Source organism: Streptopelia decaocto, assembly GCF_964273445.1.
Source record: "Streptopelia decaocto genome assembly, chromosome: 2".
Lineage (NCBI taxonomy): Eukaryota > Metazoa > Chordata > Aves > Columbiformes > Columbidae > Streptopelia > Streptopelia decaocto.
Window position 1 is genome coordinate 88973464 of NC_138655.1, and position 25468 is coordinate 88998931.

A 25468-nucleotide genomic window follows, 5' to 3' on the forward strand; every position below is an offset into this window, starting at 1 on the left:
CTGCCACAGATTTATTCCATGAGATTTTCTTAGGCCTCAGGTCATCTCCCAGTCAAATGCAGAGGAGTCTGCACTTCCTCAGTCAGGGACTGTTTTTAAGTTTATTACAGGTAAAAAGACATCAAGAAACCCTATACTTAAAGTAGAAACATCGTTGAATATTGAATAATAATTCTGCAAATGGAACAATTGCCTAATGCCTTCTCCAGACAATGGCCCTCCAGGATTAGGACTGGGAAGCTGCCATATAATGAAAGGCTGAGAGAACTGGGTTTGTTCAACCTTGAGAAAAGAAGGCTTAGGGGAGACCTTATCGCCATGCTCCAGTATTTAAAAGGTGGCTACAAAGAAGATGGAGACTCCCTTTTTACAAGGAGTCACAAGGAAAAGACGAGGGGTAATGGGTAAAAGTTACTCCTGAGGAGATTCTGATTGTACACAAGAGGAAAATTTTTCACAATGAGAACAATCAAACATTAGAATAATATCCCCAGGGAAGTGGTGAATTCCCCAACACTGGACACCTTTAAGATTCAGCTGCACGGGGTGATGGGCCATTTTGTCTAGACAGTGCTTTTGCCAAGGTTGGACCAGATGATCCTTGTGGTGCCTTACAACCTGGTGTTCTATGATTCTATTATTACAGTGTTTAACATCCTTTAACGTCCTGCTTTCACTCGGCAGGGAGTCACCCATCTGGGACAACTGTGCCTCTTTCCAACCGGTCAGTGTCCCCAGAGGTCTCCCATGTTGCAGGGAGACAGGAGTGTGCATAGAACGGTACTTTTACAACTGCGATATGGAAACCCTGCCTGCCCAAGTTCACCGAAGAGTGACCAACTCAGCTTCTGGAGAAGCTCCCTCCTCTCCATCCCCTGCACAGAAACCGGGAGGGTACCACAATGTCTCAGGCCTGTGTCCGGGCAAGATACACAATGCCAAGGATTCAGTGTTATTCCTCTTACTGACCAAATGCAATCCAAGCTATTGGTCTCAAGCTGAAGAAATAGGAAACTGCCCAAAAGTGCATTATAGGAAATAATTTTGTAAATCCATGTCTTTAAAAGTATCTAGACATTTCAGCTGCCCAAATCAGGATATTCCAACCAATCCCAACTGAATATGTTGCTGAGTATTTCTCAGTCAACAATCCCCTTTATGGCAGTCTCAAAATTCATTAGTCACGTTTTGAAAAAGTGCCACAAATCAGAACATGCTCCAGGAACACGGTAATCAAACTTCTTCAGAAAACTACACTGGTGATTATCCATCAGCCTGTTCCTAAATGGGATTATTTTGCTGCAGACAGCTTATTGCTATTGCTCTTAAGTAGCTGGGGGGAGGGTGTGTGTTGGGGGCAGAAGGTGCAGAAAAATACAAAATCATCAAAATTTGCTTTTGTATTAGTGAAGTACTGTAACACTAATCTTTTTTCCTGTGCAAGTATGGTAGCTAATTTGAGATTACAATAACAGATACAATGGTAGAACATAATCATTAAATACAACGTGAGCAAGGGTCACAGCAATAAACAAACATTTTGTTTCATTTTAATAGATTTAAAAACAAGACTCTGTAACACAAACACAGAGATTAACACTAACCCACCCTCAATCTCTTTTGTGGAGGTAGCTGAAGCATTTCAGCCTCTGCTTTTTTTCAGCTAGACTCCCAAAGCCACTGCCTACTCACACCACCTTCACATGCTCACCTCTATGCTTAGAAGTGCCCAGACATGCCATTTAAGGACCATTTGCAAGGGACACAGCTGAGCGGACAGGGCAGCACGAGCGAGAGGGTCGCGGGCCCTGGCATCAGCACAGATTCTGACTCACTCCACAACCTTGGCCAACTCCCCTCAGCTGGCCAAACTGCTCATCAGCTGAAAACAGAACTGCACCAAGAAACACATGCTCCGGATGAGTTTCGCTCCCCCTGGGTGGCCTGTCAAGGGCTCACTAGTGGGGCTGCCAGAGAGAGAGGGGCAGGCCGAGAGATATGATCCCAGGCTCATCTTGCCCACCCTGCCCAACAGTCTGAAACCTAAAGGACTCTACTATCAAACACCTTCCCATCCTACCCCTCTCCTAAATTACTTGACAGGAAAAAAAAAAAAAAAATACAAAATGAAGCAACATGGCTGTCAGTTTTGTCGCTGAGTCATGCAGTGGTTCATGCAAAGTGTGTTCAAAATTATCCTCTTCTCTTTATTTTCCTTGTTTCCTGCTTTCTTTTTTCTCCTTTCATTACCTACTTTCACCAGTATAAGGTCACCTCCATCCTCTGATTTCCCTTACCATGGTATGATTAACTCCCTCTCACACTATTGTACTTGTGTTTCCATCCCAGTGTGGCAAAAGTCAGTTTTTATCTTCACATGGACCTCTGGGCTGCCTCTCAATGTGATTGGCTCCACTTCCAAGCACTAGACTAGCAACATGGTTCAGCAGGTCCAGAGACTGGTAAATTACGCAAAAAACACAGAACTCACAAGTTTCGGGATGGAGGGGAAGATATGGTGGGCATGAGGAAGACAGGAGGTGCAGCACCACCTAAATCCAATGCATACATTGTCAAATCTTAACAGACCAGTTGTGGTATCAGGCAGACCAGGAAGGTCAGTATATGGCAGCAGCCCCTATTAGTCCAGCTTTGCTGTTGTACCCAAGCATAAGAAACACAAGATCTACATGTATCAAAATGAGTGTGCAAGCATAACCAGTTTACTTCTGAGTAGGGACAATCAGCTGGAACTAACATTAACAGAGTGCTTTGAGAACAGGTCATTTATTTGGATGTCTCCATAAAGTTTCCTGTGTTTTCAAAATATGGTTCTGTTTTTTTCTACACACACATACAAAAAACAAACCTCATGCAAACAGGAAAAAAAATCCAGAGAATCTTATATTTGCAACACGGACAGCACAAGTATCAGGGGTCAGACAGCAATCTGCAGACCTATCAGTCTCACAAGTAGTGATAACAGAACTCTTTAGCAGTTGTTATAAATAACCAAAATAATGAAAGCAACGAGCAGGAGGCATACTAAGCCTTTACTTATAAGGAGGGCTTGAAATATGCCTTACAAAGAATCTGCCCAGCTCACAGGCTTGCCTGCCAAGCACAGGAATCATTTCAGGCAGGTCAGTGTTTAGGAATTCCAGCTGAAGCATGCTCCAAGGAGATGGCGTTCATTTTTCTTTTCTTAAAGTACTTGCAGCACATTGCACGGATGACAGAGCACACAAGTTCTTCTTTAAGTGCTACCAGGTGAATCCAGAAATGAAGCAAGATGGCATTAAAGAAGCTGTAGAGATGTCAGAGAATTCCATAGGCCTGCAAAACAACACCTTAAGACCCCTACTAAGTAATCTTAGAGATAATGATAAAACTAATCTTACCTTTAAAGTTGCCAATGAACAAGCCAGGCAGAATCTGTGAGAAAGAAATATAGTATCAAATATAGATATCTTGTGGTAAGACAATTTGACAAAGTTTAATTTGCATACAGGATGGAACATACTACTTTAGCAGACCATTGTCAAATGCAATCTAAAGAGCGCTGACAACATTTTATGCCTCTTTGCAACCTTCTCAAACTACATCGCACTAGGTATGCCGCGCTTTGACAGCATTTGTTGACAGCTGAGGGGTGTTAATCATGCAGACTTGCACATAATGGAGGCTCTCCAAGGGTAGCAAAAGTGGTTTACTAAAACAAAGTGGGCCTCACAATGTGCCACTCCCCCTGCCTCCCCAGCAGGGTAAGAGTTACCCTCATTTAACTAATGATGAAACTTCATACAAAAAAGCTGATTTGCCTAAAGTTGCTAAGCAAGTTGGACAAAGCACTACAAAATGACAGCCTTTGAGTCTTTTGAAGTGCAAAGCCACACAAGGCAAGGCACAGTTCTTTGACAGAGGAAATCACTGCAAACAAGGAACAGTGTATTCACATAGAAAGAGAATATAGGAAAGTCCACCAGTTGCATGTTTCTCTCCCAGATCTACCCACTCAACCCAACACTCCCAGAAGGCTGCACAGGTCTCAGTTACAGGACTTTCTTTAACTGGGGAATTTCAAGGTCAGCCTGAGTACCAGTCTCCGCAGTCTGAGGACACGTGCAGCCACACACAGAGGCAGATGACACTGTGGTTCTACCCCTCCCATCTTCTCATAACCCTCCTAACTTGGGAATAGCAGTAAGGACACAAAAAAACCCCAGGCACAGCAAGTACACACTTTCTGGCCAAGAATTTTGTTCACTTCCACCTGAATTCTTTTGACATATGCCCATATCCTTTGAAGGTATCAGAACTGTGGTGGCGAAACTGTATGTATGATCCATTTTTCTTAAGTGCATGCAGCACATACCACCAATACAGATATGTCAGCACTGACTTCCTAAAGCCTTAGCAACACCCAAGTGTCACCACAACACCAGCAACAGTCTCTCAGACTCAGCTATTTAAAGGGATAACTCCACCCATTTTGCTCAGTCTGGCAGCCGTCAAGTTCCGAAAGTCATGAAGGACTTTTCATCGGGAATTATCGCCCCAGCCTCCGTTTCACTGCAGCCTTCCTGCTGAAAGGCAGCCCAGCTTACCAGGCAAAGGTTAGCAGGCCAGCAGAAGGGCTTGCAAAATAGCTACTGATCTGCCTTAAATTCAGGGCTTTCATCTGATAAAAACATTGTGTTCACTGTTATGTATCTAGCCTTGCAGAAAACAGAAGGGCTGCAGCACTCCCCACGTTCTCTGCAGCTTTGGTTTGTGCAAACATTCCTACCTCTGAGCTTCGCTGGGTGATCTCTCTCCCCCTGCCACATCACGCCAGCTCTAACCACAAGGCTCGGTTCTGCCACCAATACTGAAAGACCACTTCTCTGGGACCCTTGCTGTACCCTGCTTAAAAATTAAGGGCTGCTTGACAACACCAGCTAGACAAGAAAATTGTTCTTCAGTCTAGTACAAACATGCACCTGTAAATTTTGCACAGATAAGCTCAGACAGCTTTCTTCCATTGCCTTCCCTCTTCGTTTGTACAAATTTGACATTCCTACAAAGACAGCAAAAATCAGCAGAGCAGTTTCCAATGCCAGGGTATGAAGTAGGGAAAACAACCCTTCCAGCATCCTGCTGTCCCTTTCTGCATGCACAAGACTAGTGGTTTCACAGACAGAATCATTATTTTAAGCACATTTGATGACTCTGCTAGAAGTGCAGTCCAAAGGCCACCATCTCAGGCCAGGAGTCAGGAGCTCGTAGTTGCTCCAGAGAGCAGAGTACCCAATGGCCCTTGGCAAGGGCCAAAATTCTGCAAACAAAAAACATGCCCTAAAGCAAAAGACAGCCAAGTTATGACCTAATTTCACCAACTCTATCACCCCAGCCAGGTCCCTCAACTAAAGCCCAGAAAAAAAAATAAACACCACAGAAAAAAAGCTTTTCTGATTTTCGTGAAAAGCTGCCTGGTATTTCCTATCTGCAGCACATATCTCAAATCACATCACCAGTACTGTAGACTATACCATTTTAGACTCCAGGACATTATTGCTGCATCAAATATGTGCTCTCAAGAGAGGATAAAAGCTTAAATTCCAGCCACAGTCATTAAGGTTAGACATTATAAAAACGGGGGGAGTGGGGGGAAGGGGTGCAACAATGAGGCTTCTTAGATTGCTGTTGCCAAAGGAAGAAAAATCCAGAAGTTAGCATTCGTGCATGATAAAGCAGCACTGTATGCTAGATAGGAAATTAGGACACCGTGCAACCAAGGACAGATGTTTCCCCTGTTGTCCTAGTCATTCTAGAAGCAAGAAACATTACTATGGGTGAAAGCTACCTGGAAAGAAGTGAATCTTCATGCCGTGCTGACTAATACTTCGGCACTAGACTACGGCTGGGAACTTTCAGCTGTGTCATCTCACACTGCCTTCAGTAACTGCAACTCTGGGCCCTGCAAAATGAAGGCCGATGGCTGCTAGGGGCGTGAGAGAGAAGGGATGAGAGTCAGAAAAGAAGAAAAATAAGGTGGTTGTTTTTGTGAACTTTTCAGCCACTGCTTTATGAATAAAAACAGTAGCCGCTTTATATCATCCAAAACATTGAAAAAATGACCACGGACCAAAATAACAGATGAAAAGTGCACAAGCAAGCAATAAGAACAGCAATGCCTGTCTTTGTTCCTGTCTCACATGAGAACAGCTCATGTTCTCCACTTCGCACAACACCAGAGCCCTGCAATTGACAGCAAATGCTTCTCATCAGTCCTCACGCAAAATGTGCCTCTCTAGAAAGCGGCTTAAAGAGCTACTTTGCTCCCATTTCCTATATAGACACTTACAGTAAAGCACCTAACTCCTTGCCTGATGCTGCTTCTAGATGCACTAGTACTGATGGGCACTCTGGCCAAGTTCATGGGGCTTTCTGCAGAGACAGCCAGGCACTGCAGATGAAGCAGACATGCCCACCTCGTCCAGAGGTACAGGAGATCGGTACAGGTCAGGGGGGGGATTCGCCACTGATGCAAACTGGTGCAGCTTCGCTGGCTTCCACAGAACTGGTTGCATCAGCTGCAACTATCCACACTGATTTTACATTTCTTATTAATCAGCTCCTACAACGAACATGGCTTATCTGCCCTTTCTGTAGAGATAACACTCAGCTCACCCCTTCAGAAGAGTCTGCATGAATAACAGGCAGCTAACAGGACGAACAAGAACTAATACCCAGGAAAAACTCTTCACTAAGCATAACCTGTTCACAGATAGTTAAGACCTCTAGACTTCAGCTCCTGAAAAACACCTTTGTAATTTTCAACTACAGACTTCAACTTGAACTTTGAATACATGTTAAAGTTAGCCATTAAGCGTGAAGACAAATCAGGCAACCCAGATAATTTCCTAAGTCGGACCCCATTACTCATCCTGTACTTTAAAAATATAAAGAAAAAAAAATCACTGAAAATTATTAGTAACTAAGCCAATGAATACTCATTGGGCAATTCTCCTCTGAGCAGAATAAGAATGGTATTTATGAACCAATGCTTTCAGTTTAATTTGGGAAAAGTCAGGAGTCTTGGATGGGCTTAAGAAGAAGAAAAAAAAATAAAAAGGAAGCACAGCAAATTTTAGAGAGAACACTAGCAACAAACGACAAAATCCATCTAAAAAGAATACTAGGCCTCCAGCCCTTGACCAGCACTAACAGCCACATAAAGTCAGGTGTATTTGCTGTTTACTATGAAATACATCAATATCATGTGACAGAAAAATAGGAGGGGACCATGCCACTGAGAAAGGCTCAGCATCCAAGAGCAGCCACAGCAGCTGCAGCAATCTCTGGAGCTTTTTCTTACCATACCCGTTACAGGTCACCACTAATCCTCTTCCCCTGGCATTAGTACAAAGAGATTCCCCAAATTAAATAATCCACCATTGGATAAGCTGCTTATTTTCTCCTACTGTCTGCATATAGCTCTACCACAAAAAACACTCTTCAGTTGGAAACTAAGGCAACTTGTACTGATAGCCCACACTGAGTCAAGCAAATACCCCCCAACATTGGTGCTAATGACTCCAGGCTCCCCCTTGCCCCTCCAGTGTTCACTGACCGATGAGATCAAAAGGAACAGATGATATAGGGACACATTCTGAAGGTGGCAAGCACCAGACCTACACACAGGACCCCTACAAAAATAAACCCTGATGGCCAGGACCCAACACAGTTGTAGCCTCCTTAAAGGAGCCAGCTCCTCCCGAACTGCTGAACATTTCATCTTCATGGATACAGCCATAAAAAGGAAGGAGAAAAATCAAAGTGGCGCTATGCTTGTCCCAAAAACTCCAGTTGGTACATGTCAGGGCAACACTTGAGAGAATTAAAATGACCAAATTGCCTGGAGTCACAGATTGCTGATTCCTGCCCACACAGTACCACAGGAAGATGTAATGCAGACAAAGAATGCTCAGCTTCAAAGGGCTGAGAATAGTCTTTCCCACCCCGCCACCAGATTGCAACTTTAACATCCCATATCCTGTCACTCTAAATGTTTTGATAATTTAAAACTCTCCCAGAAAAATACTACAAACATACTAGGAGTCCACAAGAAGTTTTTCCAGCTGTGTTTCTTCCTAACTGGCCTGTCCTAGAAGGTACTTCCAGGGACTGGTGACATTATCCCCAGGCTTTGAAACCAAAAATGGAGAGAAGGTCCAACGAAGGTTCTACCTCCTACCTGCTATCTTGGTTGGAATAACCAGCCAGATCTTTCCCCTACCTAAAGTTTCTATTTCAATGCCTCTATCTATAGGATGAAAAGGCTTCACCTTCCAGGTGGCACACTAAGCATTCTGGACGTTCACCAATCTGACTTCCAGGGGCAAAGATGTCAGGACTTTGACAACTTGTGAGCTTTGTCAGAGGCCACACTCTCAGCAAATATACTCCTAAAGTACTCAAAGCAGGATGTCAGACAGAAGAAATGACTCAACTTCTGTTCCTTATAGCAAGCTATATATAAAGGGCTAGTTACCACCACAGTTTCAAACTCCGGTTTAAAACAGAGGTGGAGATACAGAGAAAAAAAAAAAAAAAATCACAGTTGTTCCTTGATAACCACCATGACATGCCGGGGGAATGGGCACTCAGGATAAGCCCCTACTGCCAAAAAGCCAACACCCTTTGCAAAACAGATCCATCTTCCTTCCTTGCTGCCATCTCCACTGGGGACAACCACTTTCCTGTCCCACCAGCACCGGGGCCAGCCCTCCAGCCCGCATCCACCAGTTGCTCTGTGCCCTCGGAACCTGCACTGCCCGGCGCGGGGGGCGCGGGTCAGCGCCCACCATCCTGTTTCAGGGAAGGGGGAGCAAGCCACGGAGAAGTTAAAACGATTCGATCCCGCGCTCGCTGACTTCGCTGGGCTGACAGCCCAACGCTCCGGGTGCTGCCGCAAGTCCGGGGGGTGCTGGCTCTGCCCCAGGCCGCCCCGGGGCACCCCCAGCAGGGAACGCAGCCGAGGAGGGAGGCGGCCCCGGCCCGCAGCCCTGCGGCGGGGAAGGGCCCGGCGTTGCTGCTGACTGAAGCACAGCGCCGGGGGGCACGGCGGCCGACAGCGGCCGTTAGCGACCGTTGGGGGCGCGGGGCCGCCCCCAGCCCCGTAATCTCGTTCCGCCCGGGGAGGGGAAGCCCGGGCGAGCATCACCGAAACCAGGGCCCCCCTCCCGCCTGCCCGCGCTGCGGCTGCGAAGGAGGCGCGCCCCGAGGGAGCGGTGCAGCCACGGCCTCCTTCCCTCCCATCTCGCCCCGGGGCGGGGGGACCCCCGAAGTTAAAGGGAAAAGCCTTTCCTGCCCTGGCCTTTGTTCTTATAAGCGGGCGCCCGCAGACCGCCCCGGCGGCAAAAGACAAAGGAGGGGGCGCCGCGGGAGGGACCGCCACCCCCGGCCACCGCTGCGCCTCGCCCGCCCACATGCACTCACGCACAGGAACAAAACGAGGAGCGGCGTTACCTTGTTCATCCCATTCCCCATGGCTTAAGCAACCCGCACGCCAGCACCGCGGGAGGAGCCGTCAGCTGCCGGCTAGCGAGCTGCCGGCGGCGGGTCAGCGTGCATGGGACAGTGCTTGCCGGGGGTGACTGGGGACGAGCTAATTGTTAATTAAAGGATGGCCGCGGCTCGCCGTTGTTGGGAAGGGTGAGGCGCATCTCCCCCCGCCCTGCCCGGGGCTTTCTCCTGGCGGCTGGAGGCGGGTTTCCGCTCGGCCGCCCCCGGGAGCCGCGAGCCGCGGGGCCGTGCCACCAGGAACTGCCTCCCGCCGCCGCCCCCACGTGCGGTTAAAGCCCCGGCGCGCCGGCCGCCCTGGGGCTTGTAGTCCGCGCCGCCGCGCCGCCCCGCCGCCGCCCGCCCGGCGGGACTACACCTCCCAGCGGCCCCCGCGCCGCCGACCTGCCCCACCTGTAGCGGCCGCGGCACCCGGCGCGCCGCGGCCTCGCCCCATTCCTGAGGGGGTGAGCAAGTGACGCCGGCTGCGGCGAGGTCGTCTCCTGCGCTGACCCGCAGATCCGCGTTGCGGCTTCCCGGCGGGAGCTCCCCCTGCGCCCGGAGAGGGCAGGGCTGCGGCAGGCGGTGCTGGAGCGGGCAGGTGCTGCCCGCCTCTGCCATCCCGAGACCGGTTTTGTTTCGGCCTGGGGCGGGCCATGGCGGCGTGCCTGACAGCAGGCACCGGGCCTTGGGCGCCGGAGCTGCGGCCGCAGCCCCTTCTTGGCAGCCCGTCCCTCTCCGGCGTGCGGTGCCCAGGCGTCGGGCCGAAGGGAGGCGCTTGGCTGCAGGTGTGAAGCCTGGGCTGCACGGAGAACAAGGCCTGGCCGAGGGACCTGTGCCCTGCCTTGGCCTCCTGCTCTTTGGTCTCAGCCACGCTGCAGGCACGGCAGGTTGCCAAGTACACGAATGACATTTGTGTCCTTAACTGAGACGAACAGAGAGGAAAAAGCAATTAGTTTGAAGCGAACATCACAAAATCAGGCTGGCAGAGGTGGGACGGGACCTCTGGAGGCCATCTGGTCCAATGCCCTTTCTCAGACAGGGAAGGATGCTCACTGCAGCGTCTTGGCTGGCATGGCTTCAAAGCCCTGCGCAGTCCTCCCGAAACCGCGCTTTTGCTTCCTAATGCACAGTTAAACATAACATGATACAGCCATATCCCTCTAGCCACAGGGGTGTTGTTTTGGGAGATGACGATTGAGGATTTGGTGGTTAATGAGGGAAATTTACTCCAAAGAGTTAATGTAATAAGGAACGCAGGCAGGGACTTAAGGGACGCACAGTTTAAATACATGGGGACAGGACACAACTATGTAAGATCTCTCCCATTAACCAGCCCAATAACTTCCCCCAAAAAGTAGAATTGTTAGTGGCTAAAATGCAAAACAAAGACAAGAGGGATGTTACTCTGTAGCCACCTTCACGTTCCCTATGCATTTATATATGCATCAGAGTGAAACAGGTATAATATTTTAGAGAAAAAATACCCCACTGTGGACAATTAGGTCTTTATTCTCAGCATAACATATATATTATATATAGCATATATATAAATAGTATACTGGGAAAAAAATCAACAAAATATTACACCAGTATTCATGTGTCACGTGTGACTTGAAGCTCTGTCATGTCCAGATGTCATTTGTTGGGCACACTTCAGTAGGACTGGACAGGTCAGGGGCAACTGCAGCCCAAGACAGGCAATGGAAAGGGGAAAGACAGAGAAAAGGGCAAAGCCAACAGGCAGCAGAGCCAACTATCAAATAATTGATGGACGATATCTGAAATGAAGAGATAGATGAAAGAGGATAGATTTAGATTAGATATAAGGAAGAAATTATTCACCGGGAGGGTGGTGAGGCACCAGAACAGGTTGCCCAGAGAAGCTGTGGGTGCCCCATGCCTGGAAGTGTTCAAGGCCAGGTAGGATGGGGCTTTGAGCAACCTGGTCTACTGGAAGGTGTCCCGGCCCATGGCAGGAGGGTTGGTACTAGATCTTTAAGGTCCTTTCCAACCCAAACCATTCTATGATTCTATGAGTGAGGAGGACTGCTACAGAGGCAGCAGTTGCCAGTACAAGCCCACTCTAAGAGGACAACTTCAAAACCTCCAGTTGCAAACACTGACTGTTGCCAAAAAGGCAGTCATGTGTTTTCCATGTTACCATCAATGGCACAGCTGTGACCTCTTCCTTAAGCAGCTCCAACAATTGTCTGACCCAACACTGAACTCATTCAGAGAAGTAACCCCATATAAGGCTGGGGGGTGACAGCCGCTCCCTTTGGGGTCAGAGCAGCACACACGGAGACAGGGAGCAGGACCACCTGTCTCTGCAGTGGCTTCTCATTGGATGGCCACATCTTCGAAAACCAGCACTGTTCCCACAGAGACTAGTGACACACTTGAAAGCCAACAGAAGTTAAGCCGTCAGTTTAACTGCCTGAGAAGCTGGAAAACTCTAGCCTTGAAACAGCTATGTCATCACCACAGATGCTTAATTTTCCAGGGAAAGGAGCACACCTGAGAGCAGCGCTGCTGGAGGAGCACAGCCTGGGGCAGCTGAGGCAGGACGGGCTCCTGCGCCATCCGCAGCTGGTTGGCAGCTTAGCACCAGCTTCTGTGACAGTGGTGTGTGGAGTGACGGGCAAGGAGGCAGGGTGCTAGCAAGAGGTTTGACGAGTAATCTTGTCCTGGTGTTGTAAGAAGAAAGCAAGCAGCAAGCACTGCTGAAGCTTGGCCACTTCTGCTCCATCTGACCTAGGTGGCCGAGGGAGCATTGCTGAGCTACAACCCAACCCAGGTTAGGGGAGACTCAGTATGAGCCATCCGCTGCTGCTTTCTTCCATACCCCATGGAACCGTGCCAGCAGAGCAGTAGGAAGCCAACACATGCTTCAGTCTGGATTGTTTGGCGTGAGGACCTTTGCTTCAGCTCACCACTCCCTTGCCCCCAACCTCTCAGACCAGGCAGTATGCCTGCTCCTGCCTCAGCTCACAGCAGAACAGGGAAACACTAGGGAGACACTGATTTTGCTTTTGAACAATTTCAGAACTTACGTCTCCCTTAGTTCTCTGCAGATGTTGGGGGCTGTATCATGTCATCATCAGCCTCAAACACATCAGACTACTCTCTCTGTAAGGCCTGGAAGGGTTGCAGCTTGACTTAAGGTACTGCACTTCCCCCTCCTCTCTGCTTCCATACTGCTGGAAAACATAGCAGTGAGCTTTATCACAGATATTTGCTTAAATATTTAATTGACAAAGCTCTCCAGAATGTAATTTACTTTATTCTCATGCTGTGCAAGATACGACTGAGGTCCAAAAGGTATGAATCACTGCTTGCCATAATAACTACTGAACACATTGTGCCTGCATTCCTTGTCAACAATCTGGCAAGTAGTTTCTTTTTGTGAGACAAGAGGATAAACAATAAATAATATTCCTGATAACTGCAGGGGTCTGTGTTGTGCTAAGGGGTCCATAATAACTGGAAGGCCTTGTGCTTATTATGCTGGAAATCTGGGCTTGTCGAGTCAGTTGCGCATAACTTGGTTTCTCTATCTGTAAAATGCAAATAACAATATTTCCGACCTTTGAAAAGTACTGTGCATGGGCAATTCATGTGAAATCATATTAGGCAATACAGATGGAAGACAAGTATATCTAACTTATTATCTGACATTTTTCTGAATAGGAAGTGCCACACATTCACATTCTTCTGAATGGGAAGTGTGATTCTGTTTTATTTTCAAGTTTTGAAACTCCCTTCAGGATGCCTACTTCAGCCTGCAGTACTTTCCCTTATTAGAATGTTATTGCATGCACGCAGCTTTTTAGAGCGAAAGCAAAAATTAGAGTGGGAGAGTGTAACATACCAAAATCAAATAGCAGTGGAAGGAAATCAACTTCTGTCTTAAACATTTACTGTGATGCATAGTATCTCCTTTTCCTCCCCACAGGTCTAGAGGGGGAATTCCAATACTGTTGCCAGACCTGGCCCTCTTGCCAGTTATTCCAAAAACTGATTGTTTTAGTTCTTTGGCTGTTGTTTAATAAACTACGACATGATGCATTTATGGGGGCAGGTCTTCAGCAAGCCTAAATCATCATAAAATGTTTATTCATTGTCACTTCTGAAGATCTTATTCCTTGTGCTTAGCATCTGTACTGTTTTTAATATTTTGAAAGTCCATTTTAAAAAGCAAGCTATCCTGAGATGACTGGACTGAAAAAATGAACTCGGAAAATAAGACCAAAAAACTCTTGCTGAATCTCGTAAATTTCAGTACCCCAAAAAGAGAGGTCTCTTTAGCATGGCCTGTAATCCTACAAATCCAGGGATTTTTCTACTTTGTGATGTGGGCATGATAAATTGAGTAATCCCCACTTCTTGACTTCGCACGCAAATGTATCTGGCGATGCTAAGTCTTCAGGAGCAGCGATCGTCTTCTAGGCAATTGCCTGAAAACTAACAAACAACTTGATACCGAAACTGAACCTTCTTAAAAAGATTAGACAAAACTTCTGCTTTGACAGTACGTTGAGCTTACTATCTTAAAAATAAGTAAGTAAATACTCTCTACTGCTTATCTTCTGATCTCACTTTCTGTGAACCCTGAGCTGACATTCAGCCATAGGCAGAAGGCACGTCAGCTCTCCATGATCTGTCAGGAACTGATAAGACCTGGGTTGGGTTCCCCTGAAGCAGCGTCACAACTTAGTTCTCAGAGATGGCAAGAAGGGAGATAAAAAGGATGATTGGTCAGAAATAGCCAGTGGAATGGTTTTCCTCTGAAATAGAGTGATTTGACAGAAAGGAACTGTTTCACCAGAAATAAATAACAAAACCTTAAAATTCATAAGTAGCACTGGGCTTGTTTTCTAACTATGCTAAGAGGGAGGTCAATGGAAGGGAAAGAGCTTGGGGGACTCATTGCCCTTTATTTTAATATTTCTACTTGGTAATAAACATTGCTAAAGCATTTCAAAGCCTGTTTTCTGGATAGAAGAGATAGCACCCTGATATACTGCCACATATCCACAGAGCAGAATTCATTCGTCATTTGATAAATTCACTGTCTCAAGGCCAAATTTGGCTTTTATTATGTCACCATGAATCTGCAGTAAATTCATCAACATCAGTGATGTTGCAGCAAGCTTTAAGTCCTGAAACTGAAGGGAGTTACCTCTGTGGTTTACTTCAGCAAAAATCAGCTTTCAAGAAGCTGCTCTCAACAAGCAGAGTAGCTGGAGGACCATCATCTCCTTCTGCCTTGTACTCTTCCTGCTTCCCCTTCATTAATTGATAATATCAGCAGAATAAGTGGTACCCCAGGGCGAAAGGGCTGAGCCAGCAGATGAGGCCAAAGTGGCACAAATTAGGGCTTTGCGGAAGACAGGTCTCACAAAAAAAAAAAAAGGAACTGACAATGCAGGCAGGAGGAACAATGCTAGAGAATGGCTGAGAAAAGCACACAGGATCATTTAGTTGTAGGTTAGCTGCCATGGCAACCGTGTGCCAAATTACTGCAGTTGTGTGTCTCTAAACCTGCCAGCAGCTACTTTGTTTGTATGTACTTCAGGCTTCGAAAAAACGAATCCACCTTAAAACTCATGACATTGCAACTGAAGCGCAGATACTGGGATTGCTGTGGGGTGCTTGGTTTAAACATTTAGAAAACAGAGACAGAGAAAATAATTGGCCTTGAAAATTCTGATTTCACTAAGTGGTTAAAAGAGAGATAATTTCTTTAACATTTATAACCTTAATTTATACTCCTTTGACTTGCACATATTTACCAGGTCAACCTGACACCTTTACCCCCAATTTGAATATAAGAAAGAAATTGGTCCTAGCAGCAGCACTATCTATTTTTCAGTGTGAGAACTGCCATGTTACAAAAAGAGTAAGACATTTTCTTTTAATGCAGGATTCTTTGGAAATGTGGTAAAATATGAGATCCCTAAGGAACAGAAACAAGGCTATCAAAAAGCATACTGCGAAGCACATGCGTATTATTAGTTACTAAGAATAGTCCATTGCTGAGTGTGAGTGAAAATATCCAAATGCGTTCCCTTGATAAGCTAGGTATGTATTCTTTTCTTTCAGCACACGTCAAAGTGTCCTCAAATGGAAAAATAATGTTATGATAACCTAACCTCAGTTTCCAGTTCATATACATATAATCCTAAGGGAACACAGCCTTCACAACACCTCTCTGCAGGAAGCCAATAGACCATAATATCCCTTTGTCTTCTCCTATGTGGTCCATGAAAACTCTTCAGCGTAGAAAGAGGTGAGTTTTGAAGTTCCCATTGAAACTTGGTGAACATCGCTGAGATGTTCAGCTGTCAGCTGAGAGCCATGAGGGTGTGACCTGCCAAAGTCAGCAGGAATCTTTGAATCACCTGTAGAGCAGCTGTGGTCAGTGCCAGGAGATAGTTCCCCATCCCTCCACCATCACATGATACTCAGTGTAGACTCTGGTATTTGGTAATCACGACCTGCCTCCAGCCGAAACTCTGGGCAGGGATCTTTATTTTGATGACATTTTCCTAATAGCTTCTGCTTAATGGGAATTGTCTTAAGATTTCCTGTGTTTGGAAAATTGGAAGCAGTTAAAGCTATGGTTCTCTATCCAAATTATGTTTTCTCAGCCAAAATCTAAGACAGTAGCCCTTAAATACCCCTTGCAAAAAACACAATCCAAATACTTACATTTCCAATATATTCACTACATTCTCCAAGAACATTTAGTTATTATTGAGGGCCCTGCTTGTAGTGGTGGCTCACTCTTCATACAACAATATTATCATCCGGAGTTAGTTATTCAATTGTCTTTGCAGAGTTTTTGCTTGGTTCGGTTATTCTGGCCTGTTGCAGTTATCTGTGTGACCTTGGTGACTGAGTCCCTCCAAAGCTGCCTCCAAGCTACTTGGTTGCCTTGAAAGTCTGGCAGTATGTCTTCAGTGCATCAGGGATTCTGCATGTCCAGGACACTTCAGTCTGTGAGTGGTCTGCAGGGCAGCTGAGAACGGGAGATGAGTGGGAAGCAGAGCAGGGAGCACGCTTACAGCAAAGAAACAGGCCTTATTGGGTGTATAGGTGTAAGCCATTAAGACATCCTCAGGTTAATAGCAGATTCAGTGCCCCTTGCCTGCCTGCCATCTGTAAGTAATACTAAAAAATGTGTTTTCTCTCTAAGTATATGGCCACCTGAGACACCCTGGATCAGTATGATTGTAGCTGCTCTCAGCAACTGTTTAGTACCTTTGGGGATGTGAATGATTTCAAGCTGAGGAAGCAGTTAACAATGCCAGGACTTCAAATTCTGCTGTTTGCCTCTGTGTCTGTCTCCCCGTACTTCTGCGAATTCCCATTCTAACATCACCTCCTGCTGAGCAAAGTATCAACTGCTGACTATTCCACAGGTGTGGCCCAGTTAAGTACAGATTAACATCTGATGTTGATGTGTAAACCTGTATGCCACTGCACATGGTATAAATTCAGGGCCATTGAACTAAAGACATTTTCAGACATTATAATGTCCCATATGCCTTATCCAGCACAACAGGCACAGTCATCAGTAAGGTTATGTCATGGAAGGTAAGAATTACTAGTCTGGGATGTGTTCTGTTTGCTTTCAGGTTGACAGCTCATTGATCTTTTCAACCAGTGTCTTTTTCCAAGGGAAGAACTACTGGAACTGCTGATCCTGTCTTCCTTGTATACACTCTGTTCACTAAGCTGACGTCAGTCTCTTTCTGCACCTACTGGACACCTTGCAGTTCCGGGATGTATCGCTCACACCTGCCTCTGAGCTCTTCCACTGCTTCCATGATGTTTTATTGTGGTATTTTAGAGTCTTGTTCATCCCCTGTGCTAAAGCACCAGCAACATCCAGCCAGCTTCTAACCCGTCAAGGGTTAATTCAGGGTCTCTTTGTGGGCTCTTCTGAGGCTTTTTGTGTTTGTTCTGATCCTTTGGTCCTTTGTCTGGGACTCGATTACGTGTACGACTTGAAACACTGGTTCTCAGGTTTTATACTTCTCTATAGTTTCACTTTCCTTTGTGACTCCAGGTTAAATCTACTCTCTTGAACAGTTCATTTTACGTAAGGATATAAGAGCAGCTCTTCTGGTTCATAGCAAAGATCCACATAGCTCTACACTTTCTCTCAACAGTGGCAAGTAATGAACACCTATGACAAACAGGGTGAGTATAGAGGGTTCCTTCCCTTTTTGTATCTTCCATTTTCTGGCAACCAGCAGGTCAGGTTTGCGAGCCAAGGGCACACCCAGTCCCTGGCCTGAATGTTAAGCTGGTGTTTTTATATAAACATTTACAGTGACTCCAAGATCTCTTTCTTGAGTGACAACTGCTCATTCAGAACTGTTTGCATTTATTAGGGCTGTATTTTTCCCATATGCACTGTTTTGTATCTATCGGCATTCTATTTTCTCTGCCATTTGACTATCCAGTCAGTTGACAATGTGAGATCCTCGTACTACTTTCATAGGCAGCTTTTGCATTTGACTATTGGAAACAACTTTGTATCATCAGGCACCTTGGCTATCCACCATCTCTTCCAGCCCATTTGTGAATGTCTTGGACAATGCAGGGCCTGGCACCATCTCCTTCCCCTGCCTTCCTCTTGCAACTTCCTTTAATTGTGAAAAATGATCAGTAGCTCCCACTTTTGCTTTTCATCCTTCAAACTAATGCTTTTTAATGAGCCTTTTGGGGTTTGAGGAATCCTGTGAAAAGATTTCTGAAAAATACCATTACACAAATGCTGGGGGAAATTGGAATGGGGAGAAGGGTGGGGAGCAAGGAGATGTATTTGCCTCTGAGACCAGGAAGTTTCTAGTCTTCCTCATGCCTAAGCTTCCCCTTAACCTGAGAAAATTGTGTAGTCTGCCAGAGCACTACGTGTGAAAAAGCAGTATATTTCCACTGAAATAAATCTGGCGATGCTGATGACAGGCTGAATGTTCTGCTTGTCAGTACACTTAACTAAGTTTTGTTTCATTAACTCATGTCTCTGAACCTGGTTCTGTAAGCAAAAATACTTTTGTCTCTTCATTGTAAACAATTGTATTTTGTTCAGAAAGAGTCAAACCTGCCTGGAGGGAATGCGATAGTCAAACTCTAGTTAGACTTGGGTAGGGTAAATGCAAATGTACAATAAAGTCCACGAAGGCACAGTCAGGGTTTGTATTTTTACTGCATAACAGGAACAGTTATGCTGCCAGTGAAGTCAATGAAGCTTTGTCATTGATTTCAGTAGGAACAGGAACACCATTTGTCATAAAAGGTTCACTTGACCTAATCTTTTTGTAAATAAAGAAAGAACACATTTCAGGAAATATCACGGTGTCTTTTTTCATTTGATTATTATTTCACCTGCTTTGATGGTTACTTCATTTGTCATCTGGCAGAAAATGAAACTCATTTTATACTCTTTTAGTATCCGAATAGAGCTATCATGCACGTAGATGGGCTTGTGTTTAGGAGTGGTGCCAACACTGAGTAATTTTAATATATTATATAGTTGATATTATCTGACCAAATATTGTAGAATAAGTCACTATAGAAATGAAGGTAGGTTTCCTGTGTGGCTTACAATATCATACTAAAATACAAAAGAAACCTGACTGGGTTTCAGTTATGAAATAATAAATACTGAGCCTTTTTCAGATTTGCTCCATATTGCCCAAGTGTTTAAGCAGGTGTGTTTCACAAACTTTGTGAAACACAAGCTCAGCTGAAAGCAAATCAGCATTAGGAAGCAAAACCAGTGCTGAGTGATAGTGCTTAAAAACTGAGAAACAATAGTGGTTTTAAACAGCAACTGAAAAGATGCTTTGATGTTTTTTGAAGCACTCCCTTATATTCTAAAAACATGTCACAGTTTTCTGCAATACATTGCATCTTATATTAGTGTTACTTCTGTATTTTGGATTACACGCATCAGACATCAACTTTTTTTCTTTTAATATGAGCATGTCAGCAGTTTTTGGAGATGAGGAAAACATGTTCATGAACCTACCTGCTAAAAAATATTTTTATTTTCCAGAACCTTATCTTATGTATACAAATGGGGAAAAATGGCAATGAACCTAAATTGTCAAGTATCTTCACATAACCAGCAATTATTCTGTCAGTTTGTAAGAACAGGAAAACCCCTTTGCAGAGAATGCAAGGGTAGGCCAAATATTGTTTGCTGAATTCAAGTGATAATCTGTTATCAATATCTTAAGTTGACCTCAGCTGAGAAAGTACCTTTCCCTTGTACCACAAGCGAAGCACCTTCCATCGCTGTGCAGAAGGACAAGTGGTCTCCCTCTGAAACACAACAAAACTCAGCAGTAGCTCAGGCAGAAGTATTTGGGTCAAAGACTGGTATCAGAGGCAAAGGGGGACAGCATGACCTGAGGGGAAATGAAGAAAATCTTAAGAATTATGTCTGATTTTATGTAAGTCCCTAAAAGCCTTCATCTGAATTCACTGAAGGCAAATCACTTCATGCCTCCAAGTCTACAGAAGCCTTTTGACAGCAGGGCTTGTATTGTGTAGCTCTCCGACATGCCTTAGGAAGATAACACATGAACAATGGATAGTTATTAACATGAATAATTTTCCATGCAAATTGGAAGCACTGCAGAACAATGGCATGGCTGTGGCTTAACAGCACCAGGTTGTCAGCAGGGCTGAACATAAAATATCTCAGTAGGAAAGAAATCACAAAGACAAAAGCTACTAGAACTTAATGAACCCAACACATGAATCTATACACCTTCACCAGATCCACCTTCCTTCCACATGCTGGGGTCAGCAGGATAGTGACAGATGTATTTGCAAAAGGCTAGTGTCTATATTAATCAAATATGCTGGCCTCTTCTATACAGGAAACAGAGAAGCAACATAGAGATGAGCAAATTAACATTTCTACATGTCACTTTATGTATTATCTTTTCTGAAAGGAGAGCCTTCTGCAGAAAGGAGGAGGGCTAGTGGAAGTTGTTGCTAATTGGGACACACATCCTCTGTGGTAGGTAGTTCCTGCTGTGACTTTCCCAAGACATATTTCTGCTGTGTGTTGCTACGACTTGCAGCTGAGCAGCAGAGCTGGTCCTAGTCCAGGTGGCAATAGCTTGTGCTGGTTGAAATACTAGTCCCAAGAAGCTCAAGGGAAAAAAATGTTCACGGAGCTAACAAAGAAATAGCTGCTGTCCAGTGGCTCTTCTGTCCTCTCCTTGCCTCCTCTTCCACTTGTACAGAACTGACACCCATAGCAGTGATCATATAGAAGAAAAGTATTTCCATTTGACGTTTTGGTGGACAATCTGTGTGGCAGCAGGATGCTGTCTGAAACACGCAGACCTCTCAGTTTTTTCACTCCGACAGTGGGGATTATTTTAGAACACAAGTGGCAGGAAATAAATGTTTTCTGCAGTTCATCACGAAAGAGAACAAGGCAAAGCACCAGCTCTCGAGGAACAAGATCTATGACATCCTGTCCATGCTGCACGTTCAGTGCCTCTCTACCCCTACAAGAAATTTGAAATAGACCTTCCCTAAAAGGGTTGATTTTGCTGAGTCAAATCGCACCACTGTATGTCTCATATCCTCAAATACTCCCAACGTAGTTTATGTTCTATTGGAAACCAGAAGGTGACAGCCAGCTCCAGTCCATCAAGTGCAACATTCACTGAAATCAAAAGAGCTGTACCCTTTTCCCCATGTCTGAAAGTTTTCTGACAAGTTGCTGACACAGAATAGGTCACTCAACCATCTCTAGTAGAGGGAGGTAGGGATTCTCTCAGAAACAGATTGCTGTATGGCGATGTTCGGTAACTATACATTGCTGCTGCCTCTGTGAGCCTTTCTGTGATTACACAGAGGATTTCAGTCTCTGTGCTGTTAGTCTGGCACCTTCGATGCATACTTGATTCTCTGCTGAAAACTTTGATGTTAAATCTTAATTTCAAGATGTTGGTTTCCTCTGCCCATGTCGCAAAGCCAGAATGAGGAAGAACATGTACATTTGTTTTCTTTATTCTGTTGCAGTGATGAATCACTATGCAATCTAACAGCCAAAGCACATAAAAGTATAAAAAGTAAAGTTAGGCTTTCAAGTAAACCAAAATGTCTACATTGTAAACCAGCTTATGGGAAGAAGTGAGATGAAGAGAGATGAGAATGAATGTTGCTAGAGCTTCAGTGCTTTTACCATCAAATTCATCATTTTCCATGAAAATACTGTGTTATTTAAAATTAGTCAAAGTGTTCTATGGGCAAAACACATCTCAAGTCACTAAGCCTTCCTTCCAAACTACCTGTTCATCTGGAAGCTTTGGAGCTTGAGCATAATTCATACTTAACATGTATTACCTACATGAGTGTGGAACATGTTGCTGTGTAAATACAGACTCAGAAGACTCCATCCTGGAAAACAGGTGGCTGGCGAAGGATGGGTTTAGAGATCTGTTCAAGTAGGTGCCATAGGCAAAATGAATAGCTAATGGCTGTCCCTGGTCTCTTCTCCAATACAAGGGTTAAGGGGCATCAGATAAAACTTGCACGGAGCAGGCTGGAACAAAGGACATGAGTGGTCCTTTACACATTGAGCTAAATTGTGGAAATCCTTGCTGCAAAAGACCATGTATACAAAGGTGCTCTATGGGCTCAGTAAGCAACAGGAAAAATCCATAAAGGATCACTGAATAGCAAAGCCTTTGGCAACAGAAGTCCATGAGCTACACATTACTGAAGGCCGGAAGAATATTCTGGAAAAGTTTCACTATATAGAATACTTAACTTACCTTTTAATTCCCTCCTAGGCATCTGCTGTCAACCATTGGAAGAGGGCTAAAAGGACAGGTACAACTGTTCTTTTGTTCTTCAGCTTTGACTGAAAATAAGCATTGTTTATATACAGTAGTATCTACTGCTCCTTGAGCTCATCCAAGATATTTTTCAGCTTTATGTGTTCAGCCAGACTTAACATCTCAAGGGCAGTTCTACTCTGAAAATTGCTTCCAGTAATAGGGCTTCATGTTTGCCATCTTCAGTGTTTCCCATTATAAAGGTGCTTATTTTAACGTACAACATGATAGCGTAGATCCAGCCTGATCACTAGAGCTCCTAATTGCTTTTCTCCTTCTTGAAATTTTTCTCCAGAATACCATATTATGTCTCTGAATATCTTCTTTGCATGCTCACTGCTTTCAGGGTGACTGGCGTACAATATGAAACAGAGGAAGTGCTTCTGTGTTGAGTCAAGCTGTGGAAGTCCTTTCTGCAAAAGACTGAACTTTTTCACATTGAAACTGAATCAAATATCACCTCCTTTACCTGGTCATGACTACAAGATGGATAGAGATCGAATCAGGGGAAAGCCCCTCTTCTGGTCACCAATGCAAGTGATGATGTCAGCTGTTCCTACAGCAGGTGGAATTCTTGGCTCGTGACTTCAGAACAGAGCCATGTTTATACTGGCATTGGACTCTTCCTGGCTTTAAGACAGATTTGTTTTTAGTGAATCTTCAGTAGCCCTATGTTAGTTTGGTGGCTGACCAGAGAGAAGGCTGCTATTTCAGAAAAAATACAGAAGTGGTGACAGTTATGTGGGCAGCAGGAAAATCAGAAGCCCTACACTTTTTGGAAATGAAAGACAGGCCTTGAAATTACTCCCAGATCAAGAAACAGAAGAAAACTACCCAGTTCCTGAGACCAGGTACCCACCTTAGCTGCACCCTAACACCAGCTTGGCTGGAGTTTGACCTAAAAACACAACTACTCCTATTCCACCAACACCTCAGCAGCGAAGCCTGGATGTACAAACCTGCGAGGAGCTGCGGCACACTCCAGCAGGTAATCTAGAACAAGGTGCAAGTCTCTCTCTAGGGCCTGAAATGTACTGCTTCTATAAATTTTACTTACCAGATGAATAAACATCCGGGTTGCTGTTTAACTGGAAGTCTGCTACGTGCTTCGCGTTCTTGTTGTGTGCTTGTGACATTCAAGCTATTGTTTCATTATTTTGTGGCCCCCAAGACGCTCTTTGATAACAAAGCGGTTCTGCCTTGCCTCGGGCAGGGTGTCACTCTGTGTGTGTGGCACAGAGGTGAGAAAACTGAATTGCTCCAGCACCTACACAAGCACACAGCATTACTGGGTTGTGAGATGTAACTCCCAGTCTCAAATATTATTACTTATGAATTTTTTCCATCACAGTTAATATTCTGAGTAGTTTCAATTCTCATCTATGGGTAGAATTTTCAAAACCACGAAGTGTCAGCCTAACTCTGCTTCCACCAAAATCAATAGCATTTTATTAACTTTGGGTTTGGGTGATGGTTGTGCACTATGAGGCATTTCATCTTCTATTTCGAAAGCCAGAAAGAACCTCTAAACAGAAGACCCACTGTGGAAGTCATTCTGGCTAAATTAAATCCTTCTTTTTGACTCTGACTCTCATTTGTCAGAGTATTTTAAATGCTAGGGAAGGTATCTGACTATGAACATTTCAGACAGATGGGGACATAAAGCTGCATTAGAAATACAGGCAGGTCAGCCATTGAAAGAGATAGAATCTGCAGAATCATATAAAAATTAAGTGTCTATCTACCAGTGTAAATAAAACTCAAGTTCTCTTATCTCTAGAGCTCATAGGAGCTTTTTATGAAAGTCTCATCTCTTTCTGTGCTGTGCTTCAAGGGCTTATACAAAATTGCTTTTGACCTGCCAGTCCTGAAACCTCATTCGCTGACAACTTCTGGCACTTTATCCTAATGCTGAAATCATCCTTTTAAAATTAAATGATTGTACCATTCTCCAACATCCAACATGGTCCTCTAGAGTTTCACGCCTGGTCACAGGGAGGGTGGTTAAGCACACGAACAGGTGCCCAGAGATGTTGTGTGTAACAAAACCCAACTGGGCAAGGCCTGAGCAACCTGATCTGACCGTGACACACTCCCTGTTTTGGGCAGGAGCTTGGACTAAGCGACCTCCAGAGATCTCTTCCAATCTCAGTTCATCCTGGACCCAATGATTCTGCTTCTTCTTTCCTTATATCACTTACTGCTAAGGGGTCTCACATAAAATGCAGCTATCGCAGCTCTCTCCTGCTAGTCTTAGCCTTCTGCAGCTCCTTCCCTGGAATTTTCCTCTGCCATCCTAATGAACACCTTATTTTGGTATTTTCTCATGATGTCTAGCCATCAGCTTTAAAGACAACAGAGACAGAACTTTAAGACTTTATCCTAAAAACCTTCTCCACAATCTCAGTCGTCGAGAAAACACGAACATCTTCAGCTTAATGTTAGGTGCCATCTTTTACTTATACAGGTCTGTAAACCTACATATTCAAGCTGTATGTAAACATTGCAGTTTCTTTGTACATCAGATTTCTTACACTCATGCCTTCCTTTCAGTCATCAGGGATTTAAGACAGGGATCCAGAAATCTGGGGTTTATATTCGGTATTATATCTACTTCGATACATCATTTTGTGGGTTTGTTGTTGTTGTTTGTTTGTTTCTCTGCAGTCTTTGATGACTCACTGAAGATAATCTAAAGTATCACCAATTTTTTGCTTTCCTTTTTTTTTTATTTTGTTGAAAGTGTTGATCTCCTCAGTTAATTGATAAAAGTAATTTCTGCAAGCTAAAAATGAAGATTAATTCCAAGATCTTATCTCTCTTTCCAGTTCTCATAACCCATCTTTATTAATGGATAACAGGAAGGGTGGTAGCAAATACACTAGATTTGAGATTCAGAGAATTTGGGCTTATTTTCTGCATTTCAGTAGGGCTGCAGTGCAGAGCTTCATATGAATTAGTTCAGAGACAAAAGTAGTTCATCTGGAGTACATGAAGAGTTTGAAATGTCTAATTTAGATCGTGAAAGCAGA

General features: G+C 44.6%; 1 protein-coding gene across 2 annotated transcripts in view; it reads right to left on the bottom strand.

Moving 5' to 3' along the window:
* The window catches only part of DUSP22 (dual specificity phosphatase 22), a 49473-nt gene extending 35458 nt beyond the window's left edge, over positions 1 to 14015 (bottom strand). Inside the window, exons 1-2 of one of the 2 annotated variants that reach the window (XM_082045999.1) lie at positions 13421 to 14015; positions 3402 to 3435 (exon numbers count right to left, since the gene is read on the bottom strand). In XM_082045999.1, coding sequence (XP_081902125.1) covers positions 3402 to 3435; positions 13421 to 13480 — 94 coding nt within the window. In that variant the 5' untranslated portion in view covers positions 13481 to 14015. Of the gene's footprint in view, positions 1 to 3401; positions 3436 to 9513; positions 9799 to 13420 lie in introns of those variants that run through there. The other variant, XM_082046000.1, reaches the window with a different exon arrangement.
* Positions 14016 to 25468: the final 11453 nt, after the last annotated feature.